Below are 23,584 nucleotides of genomic sequence, written 5' to 3' on the forward strand. Positions count from 1 at the left end.
CCCCCTGCAATAAATGGAATTACTTCTCTCTTACCCTGCCCTCGCACTCTGAATTCACTCTGAATTCATTTTCATATGTGCATCAGTAATAAACAGGGTAATACTATGTGCAGCAAAAGTATGAGCAGCACACAGGACCAGAAAGCATTCACTTTAATCCAATAAAAAAACAACATATCAATTTATAACCTCTTTATAACATAAATGTTCATTTTTGCCAGTGTCGTGCTTATGCCTGTAGCTGTCGGTCCAGGCAACCAGGACCACACTTTTACTTTTGGAAGACATTGCCTGTCTTCTAATATTTAAGTTATTCTTAAATATTAGAAGAAATATTAGAAGTACGGTACAGAGTACTTTCACTACTCTAGCACTGATTCTTTATATGAATTTAAAAGCACTGCAAAAATGTTTGTCAAATCTGTCACATAATTATCAGATTAACTAGTTGGTCATGCTAGCAAATAGTTTTCTAGTTTTTTTTTCCCAACACATCCATTTACCCTTTACCTCAGACCAGTTATGTTGCTCTTCTTCAATAATGTACCTCACCTATCCTCCCTTTTGCAAGATTGATATCATTATTTAGTCAAATGACAGATGTACGAAATGTTTGCTACAGTTAGAAGTATAACAGAGTAATTGGACAGACGAATGGGAGGGAATGGAACACAGCAGATGGGCATGGAGCAAGATATAAGTATGGAGAGAAACATTTATATGTGCCTATTTATAAAGCGTATTTGTACTTTCGATTGTAATTTTTCAGTTTTTAAATCCACATTACCAGAAGAAGCCTACATGGATGTGGTTTGTGCCATCTATTATGCCTAGTTTCCATCTATAACTAATTTGTGTGGCTTTCATAAATAACAGCACATAGCGCTACATACAATACAATTATAAGGATGCATTATGGTTACAAATAAGGCTTGAAATGTGGCTCTGAACTTGCATTCCTATGCTTAGGCCAAAACTCGAAATCTGTAAATTCCAACCAAAGGAGCTGATGTAAGATGCCATAAACAGCCAATTTTTGGGGAGCCTGTGGGGGCCATTTGAGTCTCTGTAAACCTGAAATACCAGGGCCTATGCTGCATTTTAGTCCAGCACTGAATATTACTATATTGAACCTTCTATTTAGCTACTATGTCCTGATGATATATGTCCTGATGATACATATGCACTTTTCTGTTGCTAATGGCTGATACATATCATATGATAAACATTTACTGCATATGTCACAGGGGAAGGAAATCCGTCCTATAATTGTGTTGGCCTAACAAAATTTGTCCTTCGGGGTAATTTATCAAAACCCTGTAATAAAGCTTCTAGGGGCTCTAATTACTTTAAGTAAGAGACATTTCCTAGTTGACTAAAAGCTAAATGGATTAGTGTCCACAAATCTTCCTCCAAGGAAAAGAACAGCTGAGACTGCACTATAGAAAACCTCAGTGAGAGCACTGTCACTATGGAATTCACTTTTGCCTCTAACTGCAACAAACCTTTTTTTTTTTTTTTTTTTTAATAAAAATGTTTTTAACTAACAACAAGTTGGCCTTTAATATAAGGCTCTTTGATGAATTCAATATCAAACTCAACGCCCAAAAATGTACCTGCCCAGAAAAACCACAGCTGCCTCTGCTTTTCTGTGTAAGGTGTAAAGTACAGGGCCCATGCACACAAGGGAACCCTGGTATTAACTGCTGCCTTGAGGAGGTGATACCTCGAGGGTTCCTTCACGTGTTGTGCCTACACACACACAGCTGACTTACACATATTAAATTGCAAGCCAATAACAGAATGCTGGAAATTATGCAATTCACAATTCATTACTGACAAAACATGAATATAACTTGTAGAGGATTTACAAAATGTGATGCATATCAATCATCAAGCTTGAAATTTCAGCAAATGCCATTTAGGGGCAGCCAATATTATGCTGTAATTCTGGAGAAAAGACATGGTGATATATATGTTTTACTGTGTATTACAGTTACAGTATATCCCCCTTTTCAGCATTGGTTCAATGAAAAGGGCTTGTGCTGAACATACTTTTCGCCTATTGTTTTAAAGCCATATTCTATTTCCTGATCCCAAAGGGCATAGTCAACCAAATTGTCAATCCACTGAGAATCACTCTGAATAAATAAACCCCTCACTTCCACAGCTACAGCCTTTTATTTTTTTAGATAAAGATCAGCTCATATTAGCGATGCACCAAATCCGGGATTCGTTTCAGTATTTGGCCAGTATTCAGCCTTTTTCAGCCTAGCCGACCAAATTCTTAAATTCACGTGACTTTTTGTCACACAAAAGCTGCTGCGTACATGGTTCTCTTTCAACCCTCCTGCCCCTTATTTGCATATGCAAATTAGTATTTGGTTCAGTATTGTGCTGAATCTTTCATGAAGGATTTGGGGTTCAGCTGATTCCAAAAATAGTGGATTGGGTGCATCCCATCACAGTTCCTATAGCAATGCCAGATATAATTCCACTGGCAACTAGACTATAGTTTTAGTGACAGTCTGGAAGATGAATAGGACAAAATTAAAAAAACAAGAATCTAGACCCATTATTAATCTGATTTATGGTTGAAAAAAAGAGACCATTAGCAAATTGCCTTTGAAAATCAATGTGTTCTACATTATGCTAAATGTTACTTAAACTCTGTCACAGTACAAGAACACGTTTAAATCTTACAAAATATCCTTCCAAGATATATGGCACAAACAATCTCCATTTCAACCTAGTTTACCCCTTGCCTTATCTGAATAATACTTCTCTTCACTGCTTCTCTCAATTCCTACTGTCTCTGCTAATGATGTTTTGGAATTCTGCAACACGAAACCTATTACTGAACTGTGGATTTGTGAGGGATTCAGCAGCCGATCGGTCTCTATTAGGGTGCCAGTGTCAGACAGCCACTGCATAAGCAAAATATGTCCTACTTAGGTTCATGATGCAATAGAAGCAAACTATAGTGAAAACCGCATCTCTACAGAGTGGATCTGAAGCTGCAGCTTGTAAGATACATGTTTCTTATTTTTATCAATTTATTAATGGGAATTACAAACTCCATCACACTTTTTTGCATTATAAAATAGAATGAATCAATGAATGAATCAATGAATGAATGAAAAAGTAATTCTAAGCAAATTTTGAGTAAACCTTAATAAAATGTTTCAGTGCTTTTACAGATATTTGTAAACATAATTGATATTTACAGCAGTATATTAGCCTATCTATTTTGATTCCCTGCACTGCTGGATTGGACTAACCACTACCCCGCTTGATAACAGACCTGGCATACAATTTGCCTTATTTAGTAAAAAGTCATTCAACCCTTTCTTGTTATTAAATATGGTATCTGACAGTACAACTACTTCAGGAAGAGAACATTATACAGCTCTCACAATATAGCAAAGCAGAAGAATATTCTGAATATTTTACTAGATATCTTTGTATTTGTAGGCTTATGCTTAAAAAAAGCAGCTGTGAATAAGGTAAGAGGATTTGCATATTCTACCAACATATTTGCAGTAAGTTCTACAATGGCAGCTTCTATTCACTACTGAATGTCTTGAGGAAAATGCCATTTAGAAGACTCTCGGGAACTACACTGCATGAACGAGAAATTATGGTGCACAAGCAAGTTCCAACTCAGCTTTAGGTGAATGACTGAGATGAAATATAATCCTATACCCTCTCAACTATCCCCTGAACTTTAGTAACAAACAGGTAATTATCCCTCTAGTGAATATAAAGTATATATTATCTTATCCAATCCCCCGCCTTAAAGAGCAGCACACTGTAATTACACCTATGTTATATTGCATCTGAGTATCAAGGTAAGTAACTCTGGGCAGGTAGATAAAATATATGCACTATAATAGATTAGTTCTGTCAGTATGAATCAATCCAATACAGTACTGAGAAGGATTTGCCTATTCAGTTAGATACATGGTTTGCTTACATTTGTCTGTCATGTTAAGAAAATTGTGACTACTATACATATAAAGTCCTTCATGCCAGTTTGATATTAATAAGAAACCTGTTGCTGATGAAGTCTTGGGGACATCAAGTCTTAGTTTGGATTTAAATATTAATCATTCTGTAAATAATTCATTTAATCAGCTAAATAATTCAGTGTTATACAGGGCAGTAAAATGTTATTCAAGTGCATGCAGTCAGCTCATCCACCTTCCCACTGTGGGAGCCTGGCTGTGCCTCTTCAGTAACAGTAGCCCTCAATAATATTATAGACAGTTATAAATAAATGCATGTATTATAATATTCTCATATACGTATCTCCTATAATGGTTCTCAAGGCCAGGATGTTGTGAAACCCCAACTTAAGAAAAAGTCTACAAGAATCAGACAAGATATCCTGTGGACATTCATTTACTGTTTAACTACAGATCCCTGTTAATAACATACATGCTAATATGATTTAACAATACTGTAAAGTAATATCACATTACTTGTACATTTAACAAATGTGTTTCTTGGGAGACCAAGAAAAATGAAAAAAAAAATTGCTGCACAGCCCATTAAGAAAACTGATTCTGAAGCAAATTGGTAGTGAGCAAGGTCAAATTAACTGAAAAAAATGAGGAGTTACTTGTTTCAGCAAGTTAAGGAGTGCCTATTATACAAACAGCTTATTAGGACAAAACCCTAACACTTTGGCCAAGTAAATGGGCCAGCTCTAGCCGGCAAAGCCCCTTTTCCTATCTTTTAAGTAAATAAAGGATACCACAGTGTCCTCCCTATCCCTCAAACATATTTCTTTGCTAACTAGCTTAAAACATAGTGAAATATGTACCATAAAAATAACCCTAACTAAGCCTTACTTTACTTGTAGTTCCTTTTATATGAAGGTTTTATCTTATTTGGGATAGGACATTCATATATTTCATAACCTTTCCCCCATTCTAGCAGAGCCCGCACTCTGGTTGGCAGTAACAGTAGTTTTTTAATTTGCCCTGCCAGCGTTAGGCCAACTGCACCTGGAGGGAGCTCCTGATACAAGAGGTCATGTTGGGGCACACACATGCGCAAATGAGCGAATGCTGCGACTTGCTCATTTTGCGCATGCGCTTTGTACGACATGCCCACTTGCACCTGGAGCTCGCAGGGAGCAATTTTAAAAAAAAAACTACTGTTACGTCCACACCTTTGGTTGAGGATAATATTTTTTTTTTACATGAGAGATAATACTTCCAGTGTTTTGTTTGAAATAACCTTTCGATTCTCTGCTGAAATTATTTGAGATTCCTTCCCCATCTGCTGCCTTAGATCACCTTTGAATTTTTAATGACACGCATGCTTTACCTTTGTTTTTCTTATGGTTTAAGCAGGTTGTTCACCTTTGAATTAACTTTTAGGGGCAGATTTATCAAAGGTCGAAGTGAATTTTCAAATTAAAAAACTTCGAATTTCGAAGTATTTTTTGGGTACTTCGACCATCGAATAGGCCAAATTCAACTTCAACTTTGATTAGAAAATACTTCGAATATTCGACCTTTCGAAAAACGAAGTACTGTCTCTTTAAAAAACTTTGACTTCGACACTTCGTCACTTTAAACCTGCCGAATTGCTATGTTAGCCTATGGGGACCTCCTAGAACCTACAGCAGTTTTAAAAAGTCGAAGGTTTTTTTTTTTAAAATCGTTCGTTCGATCGATCGATTAAATCGTTCGAATCAATCGATTCAAACGATCGCTACGATTGATCGAACGATTTTACTTAGACCGAAAACGGGCAAAAAATTCAAAAAGAAAAGTTCGGCTATCGAATTTGGCCAATTTGATGGTTTTTTACGTTGAAATACGACCCTTGATAAATCTGCCCCCAAGTGTGATGTAGAAAGTGATATTCTGAGACAATTTGCAGTTGGTTTCCATTTTTTATTTGTGGTTTTTAAGTTATTTAGCTTTTTGTTCAGCAGCTCTCCAGTTTGCAAAAACTCCTAGCAACCATGCATTGATTTGAATAAGAGGCTGGAATATGAATAGTAGAGGGCCAGAAAATAAAATGTTAGTAATAAAAAGTAGCAATAACAAAACATGTGTAGCCTTAAAAAGCATTTATGAGAAGAATTTTCAGAAGAAGAAGGCAAATAATTCAAAAACTATAAAAAAGAAAAAAAAGGCCAATTGAAAAGTTGTTTAGAACTAGGAATTCTATAAAATACCCGTTTAATTCATACAACAACATTCCAGACAGAGAGCTTGCATGTTATGCTTGTGAAGACCAATGAATTCTGTACTTCTTGTGTGTCTTCATTACATTATGAAGAAAAGACACCTTTATTACAATGTGTCTATGGAAAAAGTTTATATAAGTTTATACCTTGTACAGTATATTAATACCTTGTAACATTATTAAATTTATATCTGCCTGTACTTGTGGCCTAGTGAGCACCAGAGGTAGCTGCTTGAAGTAGTCAATTACTACTATAATTGTCTCAAGCCTAAAGCTGGCCATAGATGTAAAGATATTTAAAAGATCTTTCCGTTATCGTGAGACCACGATTATATCAAAACGTTCGTTTCAATGTGCGATTTGCCCATCAACTAAAAAGACCATTTCAGGCGATATTGCCAGCAAAACTGAAGGGTAGCTGCCTGCTTGGTCCTGCAAACACAGAGAGATTGCACTGGGACCGATACATTTTTTTTAACCTGGCCTATTTTCTGACAGATGGACGAAAAATCGTAAGATGTACGATCGTTCGATTCCCACTAACTTCACGATAATTTGACGGATTGGTCGGATTTCGCTAAAATTGGTTGTTCACCAAAGAAATATCTTTGCGTATATGGGGACCTTTAGTCTGTTAGTAGTAAAATACTACAGCTCAGACCAGGTCTAAGAAGCTAGCATCATTCTACAAGCAACATCAGAAAAATACTTTTATACAAATGTGGCAGTCAAACCAGTTAATCAATATTTTATAAGGAAACCAATCAGATGGAATCAAACAAATATGTCTGGTAAAGAAGTCTAAAGAATGGGATATTACCTCTATGTCCAACAACTTCAATGTCACATACAGTATAAACAGAGGAAAACTGTAAGACAATGTGCCAACTGATATAAGTGAACCCTAATAGGGAAATATACTTTCTGTATAATCAGTACCCTTTGGATGGGGGGAAACCTCAGATTGCAACTACCAGAATAGTTCTGCTAAAGAAAGTAAAGTCACTCTGCTTCCACATTTCAAGTGAAAAAAGTTATGGAGTTGTTGCAAATGTTGTCCTGGCTGATGTACATGCTACCCCCTCCATCAAGAGCTCTAAGGGATGTAAAAATGTGCAAAGCTCTAGCACTAGGTGCAGAGTGCAGCGTCGGTGGATAAAGGGCAGCCCTATCTTTACTACCTAAGATAGGGCAGAGAGTATGTTACGGGGCACTGTTGCAGCCTGCTTTTGTCTGCTCCCTAGTTTGCATGTCTAAATGAGGAGCATTAGGATGGGTTGGGTTCATGAAGTGGGTGCACGTATGTACAGCACCTCCAAGCACAGGGAGTGCGGTATTCATGGGAATGGCTGTAGTTTTATGTTCATTGAAAGAGAGCGCAGATACATTCAACAATTCAAGTGGAGAGCTTGCCTTCCTGATTATAACTGACCGGATATTTCCATTCTCCAATAGTGTGGTAAATCACCACAATTTAATGTCAACCTTACAAAAAGCTTGTCCAGGGTTATGTAATAAAAGGCATTTCCTACAAGTCTAATCACCTAAAGCAACCAATCAACAGGCACTATTTACTGGCCATGTGTTTAAAATCAAACATGTGATTGGTTTCTGCACGTAACCCAGAGAGTGCAGTCTAACTTATTTGGGAGCAGCCAGCAAAAAAATATTTGGTAACGGGAACTTCACACGTATCAGTAACAAAAATAACCCCAATATTTTTCTATAGATACCATCCAACTATGTCAAAAGGACATTCCTATGTGCTAAGCACAAATAAGTAGAAACAAGATATATGAATATTTAAATGTAAAATTTAACACTCCAAATGTTTCCTAATAAGGGAGAAATGATGACTACATACAGTCAGTTAACTACAAGTAGGGTTTCCCTAGTCAAGTTGGTACAAAATGACAATTGAAGTTAATGCTAGAAATAAGCAATAAAGATAAGAGAAAAATTAATGCTGTAATTAAATGCTGTAAGAGGGGCTACTCCATTTTTTGAATGATTTGTAAGTCCAATAGATATTTTTTTAAAAGGAAGTTAGGTTAGAATTTGCTTATAATATATTTTTTATCCACGTGAGAAAATATAAAATATTAGGCTTGTAACTACCTTAATGTGCTTCACACCACAGCTCACAAGTTTATTAGGTTGGTAGAGGTCCCAGGAGATATCAAATATCTGCAATGAAGCAAAATAAAAGAATGAAACTAATTACAGTACTATGTCAAGGCTAATGCTTTGTTTACATTAAGATTTATGGCTATGGACAAATGGGATTTCACACAGTGTTTAACAGCCAAACACATCATCACTGGCCTCCTACTGGGCGAGGGTTAGCTCACTTACCTTTCAACCTTGCAAGTAAAAATTATTTTGTGCAGACCACAGACAAGCACTACAAGCAAGGTTGCCTGAATTTCAAGTGGCACCCACCTTATTGCAGTAATGATGTTGCCTCACACTCTGTCTCTGAGTTCCATAAACAGAGTAATAGTGGCTTGTATTACACCAGTGAGAAATAACCATACCAAATTAATCACCGAAACCAATTTGGATGCTCCAAACTCACCACCCCCCAGCTGCTCCCCTATGTTCCCGGGTGCTCAGTCTGCAACGTCCCCACTGCCAACATATGATAAACGTACAGGAGGACGGCACTCCGGTGAAAGGCAGGTTTTTATTGCAAGATACTGCAGAAATACATGGCCTTATGCGTTTCGGGAACACACTCCTTTAGTCATAGGCTTGCAAAATGAATCGTACATGTGCATTTTATACAGATAGTCTATGGCAACCCCTGTTGGTCGTCATCATTATCACTGCTAAAAACATTGTTTATTTGTATCAATAAAAGTAGCAATGCTTTGTTAAAATTAGAAACATAAAAAGGGGAAGATTATGTGCTTTGGATACAAGTATATGTGGGTAAGCTCAGGGCAACACTACATGATATTTGCATTACTTTAAAACACTTTTATTTGTTGGTGTTAATGTTCCTTTAATACGTGTTAGGCATCTTTCTATCATACTCTATTCATAGCACCCCAAAAACATGGATTTTGACAAACTAGTTTTTTTTTAAGAAAACACCTTTAAAAGAAAAAATAGTCAGTAAATTAAACAAAAAATAGGAAACTTGGAGCACTGTTGCTTCTCAGACAGTAAATACATTTACATTTTTTAAAGTTTCCAATAAATACAAATAAAATGCTTATTTTATCATCTGAAATTTGCTCAGGCTTCAAATTCCTTTAAGATTTAAATCAGAAACATATAAGGAGAATGCCTTTAACATTTAAATCAGATAAGTATAAGGAGAAAAGGGCATTTTATCTCTGTGGCACAGTTCTTGGAGCGGCTTCCCAACAGGGAGGCTGTGGATTGCCTGGTGATGGAAAGCACAACTCATGATAAAAGTCTTTTTACAAAATCCTGTGATTTGGGCACATGTGCTCAGGAATATTATACACACCAAGCAGCTTGCAAGTGACACCTTAATCCTGCATAGGGCTGATATATTCAGAATAGAAATCTGCAATAGTGTTATAGTTTTCTTACTAAATGTGAGTCAACCATTAGTAAAGAAAAGTGTATTTATATTTTTGGCCTTTGTTTTATCCTCACACCAGTCCTCATATTATCAACTTTACCTTTAGCAGTATAAACTCATCTCAGCACTGCCTTCCACCTACTGACCTGCAAAACTGCATTAGTTCATACAGGAGCAAATATGACATCCCAATACAACTCTATTTTTTGTGTATTTTTTTCTCATCAGTGCAGGGTACGTTTACTCTGAGCCACCGCACCGTCAGATTCCCCTGCACCTATTGAAAAACATGAGCAACAAAGTTCTTTACTGCATGTGCTCTCACCTAAGGTGGCACAGGGGATACCTGTTAAACCGGACAAATATGATAGCAAAGTGCTCAGAGGAAACATAACCCAGGTAGGAGATGAATGACTATAATAATAAGGGCTGCTTGAATTCTTGTTTGTCAATCCTGATGTAAGTAAAATGGGTATTCTGTGCAACAACATTTAAGAGCAAGATGTGATGGCTAATAAACTTCTAAACAGACTTCTAATGGTGCAAGACAGTTGCTTAAGTAGTTGGAATGAAGTCAAATTTGCAGTTGGTTTATTACACACTGACTACAGTCAATAGAAGGGTGATGAGACTGATTTTACACAAGATGTCTGAAAGGTTGGATGCTAACATGCTATCTTAAAGACCTATATCCATGAATGCTCTGCATTTAAGTCTGAGGGCAGGGCTTGAGATTTGGGGGCAGATTTACTATGGATGAAATGCGAATTTTACTGAACGTTACCTCTTTCGACATACTTGCTTTTGCCAGCTCAGACCAGGCGAAGTGCACTGGAATGCATAAATCTTCTGTTACTTACATCATATTTTTTAGTGGAAAAAGCCTCTAAGTCCAAAAAATGCTGGCGTCTTTTCCTTTTTTCGGAGTGATAGCCTGCAAAAGTCCTTAAATTGTTTTTGGGTAACCAGGTTCCCCCATACATTTTCTAACTTATGGAAAATCAACTATACAGTGGGCTCATGTGTAGGGCATTATAGCAACTCTATTGCCTTTATTAAGGTTCCCTGGACTTGTGTAATGTAATGTATTTGCTGCAACATATACGTCCATTCAACTTTAAATTTGTTGAGCGCAAGACCTATAACGAATTTGCGCTAGGCAGAAATGAACGCTAGCACATTGTCGCTTTCAATTGCTCGCATTGCTGAAGTTACGCTAGCGAAGCGTCGCCAGCGTTCGGTGCCCATGACGAAACTCTGCATTCCAGTGAACTGGCGTTGTCTGAGCAAATTTTCACCTGGAGGAGTGTAGCGATGGGTGTGAAGCAGTTGCTGGTGAATGTTCACCCTCGAGTAAATCTGTCCCATGGGGTCTTCATTTAATAAACCTGCTACCAAGCTCAAAGATCAGCCGAGTAAACAGAAAGAGGGCTTCCCATACAGAATGATAAGCATTATTAAGAGGTCCACACAACAGAGAGGGTTTAAGGAGCAAGGAACGGACATGACTCTCTTACTGATACTGATTCTTTGCCTGGAATACAGTTACAGGGCCCATCCAGCTGGCCATGCCCTCATTCTGCTAGAGGCCTTTGATGCTAGAGGACAGATTTGAGAGTGAAGAAAGTTCCAGCCATATTAGAGAACAAGAGATGACCTGATACTGAAAACTAAGTTAGTAACACCTCCTTATAGGCTAGATAAAATAAAGCACAAGAAAACGTATGATTCCAATATACCTATTTACATTACATATTTGCATTCGAAAATACATAAAGCATATATTTTATATTATATTTGTTTTTTAATAATTTTGCTTTGTATAAAAATGACAAAGGCTGCTTGAACTGACTAACACCCATTACATGTGTAATAGGTCAAGAGTATGCATAATCACATGTATAATTCAGCAGATTGCTAAACTAAAGGTTCAACACAGTCCATTTGATAGAACCTCACCAGTAGAAGCTTTCATAAAATGAAACAAGAGTATAAGACAATAGTGTTTACCCTATCAGTGTGACCAGGAGCCATAGAAAGCATCTTCCCTTTTTTCCAGTCCCACACACAGATTGTATTCTTGGCATCAAGTCCAACAGAGACCAAACGCTAGAGATGATGGGCAGGTCCAAATTGAGGCAGAAGGAGAAAACAACATAAGAATCAGCACACATTTCACAACCAGATACAGTATAGAATTTGTCTGCATGTTATTATAAATGTATAGTCCTCTAAGATTCAGATTTGTTTTACATGCAACTTTTGTTTATTTACATATTGATTTATGACCCATCTAATGGGGATGTTGCTCCATCAATAATCAAGAATAAAATCTATTTAAAACCATGTAGAAGACAGCACTAAACAATCATTTTATGAAGTGTTTATCATTAATGATAGCATTATTTCAACATACATCTGTGTTGATCATTGGGTTACCATACATTTAACCATAACTCCACTTAGTGACCCACTGAGTTTTTACCAGTGTCTCAGGACCCAAGCTTTAATATTAGATTTGGCGCTTAGCCCTTTGGATTGGCTGCGTCTATTGACCAATACGAACATACCAATTAATGTAATTGAATTACCTGCCCATCCAGATCAAATGCCAAACATGCTATCCCGTGCGTGTGAACATCCTTCAGTAAAGATACAGTCTGCACAGTGTATGAGTCCCACACACAAATATATGGCTCCTTCCCAACTTGTCCTGTTGCCACCAAAACTCGCTCTGGGTGCAGTGCTAAGCTATGGAGGTAAAGAAAACCTGTTGTAAATGTGAGGTCCCATCCAAAGTTTATTGGACAGATATTGTTCAAGAGCAAAATATGACCTTTTTATACAACTACAATGCACCATACAAAAACTAGCGTTGTAAGAAAAGATTAATATTTTATTTAACACTAGTTCCATTTTTCCATTTAAGTTAATTGTATTGCAAAATTACAATGAAAAAAAATTCTCAAGGCACAAAATCAGAGAGGTTCAGCCTAAGTCAAGGACAAGTCAGTCAAGTTGTATAGTCAGTCATTTGCAAGTTAGATGTGAGAAGACAAGAATGGTTGACTAGTTTGGTGATTCACTAAACAAAAGCTAGCTGCTAAAGAATAGTCATTAATCATTATTGATTAACCCATGTGTTCTAGGAAGAACTTTAAAACCAACACAATAAAAATAATGATTGTTTTTTGCCTTCAAAGCATGTCCAGTAATCTTTTTTAATAGAACTGCAAGGCGTTTTCAGACATACTGCAGCCAAATCAAATCACTTTTGAACTGGAAACTAATGCAGAAGGCTGTCTAGAAGACTTGTTTTAGTTAAGTAGTTGTGTGCTATATTTCTATGTTTAAGCAGTGATATTATATATATATATATATATATATATATATATATATATATATATATATATATATATATATATATATGAGGGGGGGGATATACTGTGTTGTACACACTAGTATCTCAGCAATGCTAAACCAGCAATTACTAAAAGTGTAAGATGCTGTGTTTTTATAGCTAATGACATTGTTTGCAGTTATAGGCAAATATGCTCCCTCTCACAAGCATACACACACATGCATACACACACACGCATACACACACACACACACGCAAATACACACACACAGGACACTCTTTTCATTCTTGTGGGGGAAGCCTGTCCTGAAAATGTCCTTGGCATTCATGCTACTGCAAGAGCACGATTACAGCTATGCACTAGATCTGCCGTTGTTGGTAGTGACAGCTAACAACCAAGAATCTAGAATAGAAGACAGAAAAAATGAAAATAGATGCAAGCAACTGATTCTTGATAAAATCGACTATAGTGTGTGTGAATGTAATAGACCCAAATATTGTGAGCAGGAACTGGTGTGAATGTTGCATAATTTCAGTGCTATATAAATAACAGAAAATAAATACTAAAGTTGAGTTAGGTATCTAGCCTGTTGGCAATTTTGAGCTATAACAGGTAAGAGGCATTGCTATGTAAACAGCTATGCCGTTGGTCTGGCCAAGCTGAGTGCCACCAACAGTCACTAAATAAGTATGTCCCTGTAGGCTATATTTATATTGTTCTTTCCATTAGTGTAGCTCAAACGCTTCCTTTTTTTTTTTTAAACAATAAGTATATTGCACCATAACATCCCTTGCACTTAGTTTTTTTTTTACAAAAATTATCTCAGCTCTTAATACTTTAAGTCTTCTTCAATTATTCTGGGGCCGGGGGGGGGGGTGTTTACCTTTATTCAGTGGTGTTAGAACTGATTTTTAATGATTCAAAATACCAACAGCATACAGTAATTAAAAAGCAATAAAACATAAGTTAATATAGAAGTCCAAGTTCTCTGAACCTACTTTTTTAAATCCCTAGCCACAGTATTTTTTTTACTTTTTTAGAAAGGAGAGGCCTGACCACCAAATGGTAAATATAATTCATTGTTTAGCTAATTAGACTTTAACAGAATCTTATTATAAGGGGATGTCATTTAGAGAGTAGGACATCTGTCCGAGACTAGCAGCTTTAAATAAGACAATAAGTGACTAAGACAACAATTCCTCATCACAAATCACAAGACTATTGTTACCTTTCTAAGTTTACCTTTTTCAAGAGCTAAGTGAAAAAACCTATAGTGATGATTTTGAACAAATTCCCAAGCTACAGAAAAACATATGTATAGTATTATATCTAGTAGAGACAGCGCCAGAAGCAAAGTAGGCATGTGCCTAGGGCTCTGCTTCATACCCCTAATCAGGTCCCCATTTCTCCTCACTGGCTGTGAGCAAGGGAGCCTATATGCTTGTGTGCGCATGAGCATGTGTCTATTCACGCGTGTGCGTGCACGCCCCTATTCAATGCCACGACTGGCCAGGTTGCCTATAGTGTCTGCACCGCCTGGCCCGGAGATGACTAGAGATAAGTCTAAAGCAGCTGGACATTTTACTGCTCATCTCAGCCACTTCTTCAGTTCAACTAAGTGGTAAGGAATTCTCTGGCATTTTGAACCCTTAAAGAAGAAGGAAAGCTACAGAGACAGTTTATTGCAATAGATTAGCCACAATAGTGCAAGCTATAACAATGTATTTATTCAGCAGAATGCTTTACCATTCCAGAGTAAACAGCTGTAGACACTGTATGTGTTTGTTTAGGATAGCAGCTGCCATATTAGTTTGGTGTGACATTAATTCCTGCCTGAGTCTCACCCTGCTCACTCATAGCTCTAAACTCAGATTACAGCGAGGAGGGAGGGGGAGAGGGGCAAATTGAGCATGTTCAAGCCTATACCCTGGAGGTTGACTACAGGAAGTCTTATACAGAAGCCCATGTATACACAATAGAAGGAAAGAAATGCAGTGTTTCTTTTGACAGAGGACTCAGCAGCATTACTTTGAGGATTTACTGGTGTATTTATATAGACCTTTCTGATAAAGCTTTCTTAATTTTAACCTTTCCTTCTCTAATTTTGGAAACCTGGAAATTATGGGAAAGGGGGAAGGCAGTGAGCCAAAAAACTTTTAACATTGACTTCCTTGCCTTAAATGACCCCGACGTTTTCCGAAAAATTTGATATAGAGTTTGAGAAAGGAAACAACCATTAGGGCAGTGGCCGATGGGAAGATTTGTCGCGATTATTTCTGAGCAAATACAGGCGACAAATCTCCAAAAATGTCTCTCCATTTGAAATATTGAAATTGAGTTAAAAGTGCTACTGAGAAAATATCTGGTGACACACGATGAGGATGGGCTTCGCATTGAAATCTTTCCGGTGTTCCACAAACCCTGGCAGAAAGTCATATTTTCGACAAAAATATACAGGCATTTTTTGAACCCTGCCTTCTTTGCTTTAAATGACCCCAAAGTTTTCAAGAAAAGCGTGCATATAGAGCTTGAGAAAGGAAACAACCAGTAGGAGCTTTTTCAAATGACCTGGAAGGTGACACCCATGATGGTAAACACAGAGACAGAGCTAATATAATTACTAGGCTACTAGATTTGAGTTAAAAGTGTGACTGAGAACATCTTTGGTGACACAAGATGAGGGTGGGCTTCACATTGAAATTTTTTAGGTGTTCCACAAAGCCTGGCAGAAGGTAATATGTTCCACAAAAATATAGTGAATGGTGGCATCACTCTAGGCCCCACTTGGGGTTTTTTACTGTTGAAATTATATTTAAATTTTGACCATAAGAAGACAATGCCATACCTTACCTGTGGGACTCCAGTTGGACAACCCTGCACAAAAGTATAACAGCAACACTTGCTCTGATGATCAGCAATTGCAGGGCAATTAAAGTAAAGTCCCCTGTCCTAATTAATTTAACGTCTGTATATTCAAATTGCTCAAAGCTTATTTCAAGATGAATAAAATGAGAAATTTAATATTATTAGTTATGCTTAGTATCTGTCAAACACTTTGCCAAGGAGAACACCAGGTAATAGACTCTGTAGAACTACTGCTCTATGTACAGTATTCATTGCTGACAAAATAAAACATACAAAAAGAAAAGTAAAATGCAAGTCAAACAAGCCCTTCTCTGTTCTCTTGTTAAAGGCCCTTTCCTGATCTGTCATCTTTGATCAGCAATTCTGCTTGACACAGAAATGGCTGCTGGCTAAATGTGCTCCCCTACCCAGCTGATGTTCCATTGGCTGGTTCTTGAAATCTCTTAACTCTGTCACAGCCACAGGCTGTTACCAATGGCTAATCCATCATAAGACGCTTTGGAACATCCATCTGTGTATTCAAAATGCTGCAGATCTGCCTTCATATTTATGAGTCTGCTTTACAATCTTCATTGATTTTTTTCCTAAAGCGATTTTAGAATCAACAGAGAGGTTAACATTCTCCCTTCCAGACTGTCAAGCAATGTGAATTTCTATCTCTGTAAAAAGGGATGACTTGAGGACCCAGAAGATAATGCACTGCATGAAGCCAGCCTAACCCCCGGCAGCTCTGGGAAATATTCCAAACAAGCAAAAGGAAATCATTATACTTGCTAGATCAGTGAATATTTTTAATATAATTCCAATGTTCCATTTTCTCAGACGCAAACATGCACTGTACAATTACACCGATTTATATACAATGAATGAATCGGTTTGCTTGCATTTAATGATACCAAGAATAGGATATAGTAAATGCACATAAGTAACACTACATCAACATGTTATTTTAACATAAAGGCTACATTATACAGTTAAATTATATTGTCTGTATATTAAACAGATATAAATGTGTTTGTTCCATATCTCCCCTCTTACAATATCGTTCATTCAGTATCTTGATTAGAGAAAATCACCAGTCACCTTGCTTGCTCTTGCTTTGGGATTAAAGTAGAGGAACTCGGATTAACATTGTTATAAAAGTCAGGATAAGGTTTATGTGCCTGTCAGCCATCCATAGAGTTCCACTAATCCTATCATACACACAAAAGCTTGCTGTGTAGATGAGAAGGAGGGCACTGTCATCTCTTTATTGAGTTAAATATTTGCTTGTACCTCACTGTACATACACACAAAAATTGAACCACCAATATGATTACTTTGGTACAATGTATTAAAATTATGAAGAACACTGAAAAAAATGACCAATGCTTTTGTGTCCAAGAGGAAACATTTACTGAGTACTGAAAAAGAAGCATCAATTTGAGGCTTACCATATATACTCGCGTATAAGCCGAGTTTTTCAGCACCCAAAATGTGCTGAAAAACTCTACCTCGGCTTATACGCGGGTCAGACACCTAAACCTATTCATCCTGACAGACAGGCACGCTAATGGGCTGCTATTGGGGGTCCTTGTTCAGTGCTGAAACTACAGTGGTATATATATATAAAGTTGCCGGGAGCGGGAATCAGTTCAGCGCCACCCCCTGCTCATAAACAAGATCTCCTCTACCTCTGAGCCTGCTCTCCGATTCCAGGGCATCCATTCTGAGCTACCAGTAGTGCCTGTGTCCCGGCCGAACAGGCAGTGAAGACGGAAGCGCTAAGCGAAAATGAGTCACGCGTTCAGGAAATAGTTTGTGAAGTGAGTCATTGCGACTATTTCAATGTTGCGCATTTCTTCCATTGCCGTAAGTGTTCGATACTTCCCATCCTCTGCGCCATTAAAAGCTGAAGTCTTCGGCTATTTCCGGCTGCTTTCCCTTGTTAGATGAGATAGTGATGCTCCGACACCTTTGCAGAGTGCCCACGGCTCTCTCGGAAAATCTGCTGTTGCAGGGGTGATTTGAATGCAGCTTTGTGGTGATTAATATACCAAAGTGGTGCATCACTTGCAACTGTACATGACGCATTGTGCTTTGGGTAGACCGCCTGTGAGCTCTATGTATAGGGCTGCTAGCAGAGAGTAGGGCCACATATAAGTACCGTAATAATGGTAATATCTGTTCAGGGCTGCTGGGGTAGTGCTGTGTGAACCCAACAGGGCAAAGCAGGTGTCTGTAGGAGGCGGCAATGGAAGCCGCATGGTGATCCATGCTTCTGGGAAAGTGCATTGTCAACAAGCAACAGGTGTCTGCTATTGGAAGGCAATGTATTGTAAATACAATAGTATGTAAACTCGAGTGGGGTACAGCTGAGATTCTAGCTATTTGTATAACAGAGCATTCTGTCCCAGTGGCTGCACAGGTCCTATCTGATCCCCATTGTAAGCAGCAGTCCTGTCCTGCTTTATGGCAGCTGAGATTCTAGCTATCTGTTATTTAGAGAAATTTTGGGAAACTTACCAGTAGCTGCTGCATTTCTCACCCTAGGCTTATATGCGAGTCAATAAGTTTTCCCAGTTTTTGTAGGTAAAATTAGGTACCTCGGCTTATACTCGGGTTGGCTTATACACGAGTATATACGGTACTCATTTTGACAATTAAACACTGAGGGAGATCTCCTACTTTGGGACATATGGTCTTCAATGAGGCAACATGTACAGAAAGTGTCAGCTGTGGCAATGCCTAACAAATTCCTCTGGAGGGATCTTAGTTGAATCCCTTACATACTATATCACCCTTAGAGACCTATGCAGTACAAGACAGCTGGCCAGCATATGATTGTTACAGACGTTTTTACAAACAAAGTAACAACTGCTCCATTGTAATGGATCATGTTAGTCCTTTTCTAACTTCAATAGTGACATTTTGAGACCTCACCTGCTTGCTATACTCAGAACTTTCAAAATGCAAGAAACATCAGTCAGACTAATGTAACATGTTTTTGGACTATCTAGGCCAACGGGGTTAACAAGCAGCTAGTATACTAGAGCATGGGTTACATTGGACTGTAACACTAAAGGAAGGGCCTTCGCAAAAAGGAAGTATTGATGGTGCAGTGCAGTGCAAGTGGAGTGGTCAGGGAGGAGAACCTAAAGCCTGAAACCCTATCCACTGTGGTCCCTTCTCTTCTACTCCGTTCTGCTCTGTCTATCTTCCCTCACTGTCTTACTCTCCTAGAGAGTCTATAACAACAATTATATTCCCAGGGCCGGATTTATATACTGGCACCCCTAGGCCCAATGCCGTTTGTCACCCCTTTATTCGTGCAAATTTTCATCAGGACCTGAGCAATGGGGATTGGTGCATGGAAAATTAAAAAAAACTATGTATCTCCTGTGCATCACCAGTATTTTTTAACCAATGTAGAGGTGGTTGGGCAGCATGCCGCCCCCTAAAATCCTGCCGCCCTAGGCCTGGTGGCCTTTCCACAGATCCGGGCCTTTATATTCCTGCCACTCACTAGCATGCTCCCCAACTTCCACACTAGAGGTTCAGGTCCCTCTAGGGCAAACAGGCTTTACTGGCCCTTGGTTCACCCAGGCTAAATGGAAACATTCAGCTGGGTCAGACACCAGGAGCCAAAGAGGAAGAGCCATCCCCTTTTCACTCACTATAGTGTGACAGGATGTGGTCACAACACCTCTTGGCCAATAACTGGGATATGTAAATTACAACTAGCTACATGGGCATCTGCCAAGCCACTAGGGAGATCAGGAAGTGTAGGGATTTAAAGCCATATGGGCAATTAACCCTATGGATCTCTACACTAACTTCATAGTGGGAACATTCCAGGCTGTATATTTATACTTTTTATGGTATTCCAGCTATAAGTAGTGCATCAGACTGATAATGCAGACAGAGAATCGGTTGGGCCTGGCAGAGAGAGGACCTGCTGTGCGTGCCTAGAGGGAGCACTAGTAACTGGGCGCTGAAGACTTGTCTGTCCTGCTGGCTGGGGCCCTGGGCGCTTTGGGCAGCTGCTCCAGTCCTATTCCTTTCATTGAAGTCGCTTGCTGGGTTGCTGGCACAGGTACAGCTGGGGGGGCTTGGGGCCTTGATGACAGAAGAGCAGGGCATGGGCCCTATGATGGCTGCTGGGCTGGCACAGGTACAGAAGGGGGGCACGGGGCCCTTTTGTAAACATTTGTTTATTTGTAAACATTACATATTTATATCAATTAAAAGTTTCATTCAATAACGGGTTTTCTTTTATTAAAAAATGGTAAGGTAGGAAATGCTAATATAAGAGAGGGGGGGGGCTGGATTGGAACCCTTGCCTAGGGTGACAAACTACCTTGGCCCAGCCCTGATTCTGTGATTATGTTTGTGACCTACCAATTTTCCAGTGTGTCACTGAAGAACTAAAGATCAAACCTTGCTAGCAAACCTTGTCATGTTATTAAAGCTTTTTTGAAGATGATTTTCTGCAGGGCAAGTTAGCAATGCAATGTTACGTGAAATTACCTGCTTGCTCTGGTGAGAAAAGGGAGAGTGTTGTGACTTAATTTGCACTGGAGGTGGGGACACACTGCCCTCTGGATTTTCCCAGAAGTTTTGAGTAAAACTTGTGACATTAGCCTCTCGGAATTGCTGGTTTCCATTATCATTTTATCCAATATCCTTGGCAATGTCAAATGTCTGGTTAGCAAGGTTATCAAACTCAACCATGTAATGTATTAGCTTATAAAAAACACAGTTATATTCCACGCTTCACTTTCCCAGGGATTCTAGTATAGGAATGATTTAGGTCCTAGTGTATACTGGCTTAAGTAAAAATCAAATCGTGTAATCACTAGTTTTTGTATTAAATTGCAGACACTTAAAAAACACTTACAATTATTCCTACCTACTATTATCATCCAAAATCCCTTAGCCATATTGCCAAGATTGTATCTAAACACAGAATCACCTGATCGTGACCCATGTGTCAGCTTTCAAAAACACAGGATGAATGAATAATACTTATAGAATGCCTCTGCTGCACCTTGCCGGGCAGTTTTAATTGTACCGTATGTTCACCGATTCAAGAAGTCTCACTAGTAAAATGGGCAAGGCTTAGTTAACGCGAAGGATAAACAATATAAAGTCATCACTTTTGCTGAAACATGTGTGTACTTTAAAGGAGAAGGAAAGTCGTATACTACTTCGGGATACCACATGTTAGGCACCCCCATGTGAATGTATTTACTTACCTGAAACCCCGGGCCGGTGCACATTTGGCACCCCCAAGTGTGAAACGACTTTTCTTCTCCTTTAAGAATGTTTTAGAACCCAATAAAAATGGATTAAGCTGTAGCTGAAATTAGTGATAAGGATAAAGCCTTGTCGGTAGGATTTTTCAGAAAATGTATGGCAAAGGGCAAGTTCATTTTAGGAGAATTCTACAGACCATCTCTTGTAAATGAAACACAAAATATTCAGCTCTTATTGCAATCCAAACGCATGCAATTTTGAGGTAACTCTCCATCATAGGGAATTTTAATTACACAGAAACACTAGAGAATAGTGGTACTGCTAACACATCTGAAGTCTTTAAATTTGATGCAAGTGATTATAGTTGCCCCCTGTCCCTGACCTCCAGCCACCCCCCATGCATGCGTGTACCTTTAGTTTTTTGGCGACTGGGAGAGGGAGGTCGGGGGCAGCGGTGACAGATGTGGGCAGGGAGCAGGTATGGGCTGATAGAGCCATCAAGAGCCTAGGCCCACCCAGTGTCCCGTTGGCCCAGTCTGACCCTGTGATGCTATATCAGTGATCTTGAATCCAAAACTGCATAAAATTATCAACAAAGGCATACATGTTACTCTTGCCTTTAAAGGAATAGCTCAGTGTGAAAATAAAAACTGTGTAAATAGATAGGCTGTGCAAAATAAAAAATGTTTCTAATATAGAAAGTTAGCCAAAAATGTAATATATAAAGGCTGGAGTGAACAGATGTCTAATAAAACAGCCAGAATCCAACTTCCTGCTTTTCAGCTCTATAACTCTGAGTTAGTCAGCGACTTGAAGGGGGGCCACATGGTACATTTCTGTTCAGTGAGTTTGTAATTGACCCTCAGAATTCAGCTCAGATTCAAAAGCAACAGATATGACCCATGTGGCCCCCCCTCAAGTCTCTGATTGGTTACTGCCTGGTAACCAGGATAACCAGTCAGTGTAAACCAAGAGAGCTGAAAAGTAGTGTTGTGACTGACATGTTATACATCAAATCACTCCAGCATTTATACATTACATTTTTGGCTAACTAACTATATTAGAAACATTTTTTATTTTGCACAGCCTATCTAATTTACCTAGTTTTTATTTTTACACTGAACAATTCTTTTAATGGAATAAAAGTACATCATTAATGGGAAAGGATCTAGGGGTATTACAGTGTAAATCCAGTAGTTGGCCAATCTGTCCTTTTGCAGTCAGGAAAGAATTTGCTTTACCAGGGTCAGACTGGACCCCGCCAACTCAGACTCGCACCCATCTACAGCCTGCGCTGCCCCATGATCTTTAGGACAGGTATGCGCGGGGGCCTAGAGGGTGGGTTGCGACTGAGGCAGGAGGCCTGTAGGTGGGTTGCGGCAGAGGCAGGGAGGCCCAGAGAGGGTGGGGGTCCTATGGTGGAAGCCCCTGTGGGCTTCCTGTCTGACAGTTAGAAGCTATGTTTTACCTTCACATGGTCAGCTAGAAGTTAGGTAGGATTTACTTGGACAAAAGGTTAGGCTTGCTGGAAGTGTCTATTTTCAACCCTACCTACTCTGAAACTATGAAAAACTATTTCCATAAACAGAAAATTAAATTTCTGTAAACAAACAGACAAAAGCCTACCATACCTTTTACTGCTTGGATCCATATGTTTGAAAGTTTCATTATTGCTGCTGACCAAGGGGAGATTTCTGCTGCTAGAAAGCGTGCTTTACGCTTCACTGCCTGGGAGCAGAGGGACATTACCATTACCTGATGATACTTATGAAACTGCTCTTACTACTATAAAGAACTTTTTCGTGCCAAGAGTAAATGTGGTTGCTGAAAGATATAAATTCCGCCAACCTGGACAACGTAATGGCGAATCCACAGAACAATTTATAGCAGCTTTGAGAGAGCTGGTTGTTACCTGTGACTGGGAATCTAACAGAGACCAAATAGTGGAAAAAACAAACTCACCTCGCATTAGAGAGAGCAGAGGCTAAAACTCTCAGTCAGGGAACTGCTGGGGATAAAATATATATATTCTTGTAAAATATAAGGATATTATAAGTTACCGAGGAGTTTCATGACCATATAAAAACACGAGGCCGAAGGCCGAGTGTTTTTATACAGGTCATGGAACTCCGAGGTAACTTATAATATCCTCATATTTTACAACTGGGGGTACTTTATTTATTATAATACACAAATTTCAATGAGTCATGTGACTGAAATGACATCAGAACTCACCATTTATAACTGATGACATCAGAACTCACCGTTTATAAGGATATAATTTACAAGATATTCATGGCTTTTGTGTATTATATACAGATTGTGAATCCAACACTGTGGCCTAATAATG

The 23,584-nt window shown here is 38.7% G+C and overlaps 1 protein-coding gene across 6 annotated transcripts in view; it reads right to left on the reverse strand.

The window, feature by feature from the left end:
* The window catches only part of LOC108698703 (echinoderm microtubule-associated protein-like 5), a 100,445-nt gene that overhangs the window by 49,633 nt on the left and 27,228 nt on the right, over positions 1-23,584 (reverse strand). For all 6 annotated transcript variants that reach the window (XR_005963420.1, XR_005963421.1, XM_041573009.1 and 3 more), the window contains exons 2-4: positions 12,361-12,520; positions 11,780-11,878; positions 8,329-8,397 (exon numbers count right to left, since the gene is read on the reverse strand). Coding sequence is in view for 4 of the 6 variants with exons in the window: in XM_041573009.1 (XP_041428943.1) it covers positions 8,329-8,397; positions 11,780-11,878; positions 12,361-12,520 (328 nt within the window). In the remaining 2 variants the exon portion in view is untranslated. The remainder of the gene's footprint in view (positions 1-8,328; positions 8,398-11,779; positions 11,879-12,360; positions 12,521-23,584) is intronic.

This window comes from Xenopus laevis, chromosome 8L (assembly GCF_017654675.1).
Source record: "Xenopus laevis strain J_2021 chromosome 8L, Xenopus_laevis_v10.1, whole genome shotgun sequence".
Lineage (NCBI taxonomy): Eukaryota > Metazoa > Chordata > Amphibia > Anura > Pipidae > Xenopus > Xenopus laevis.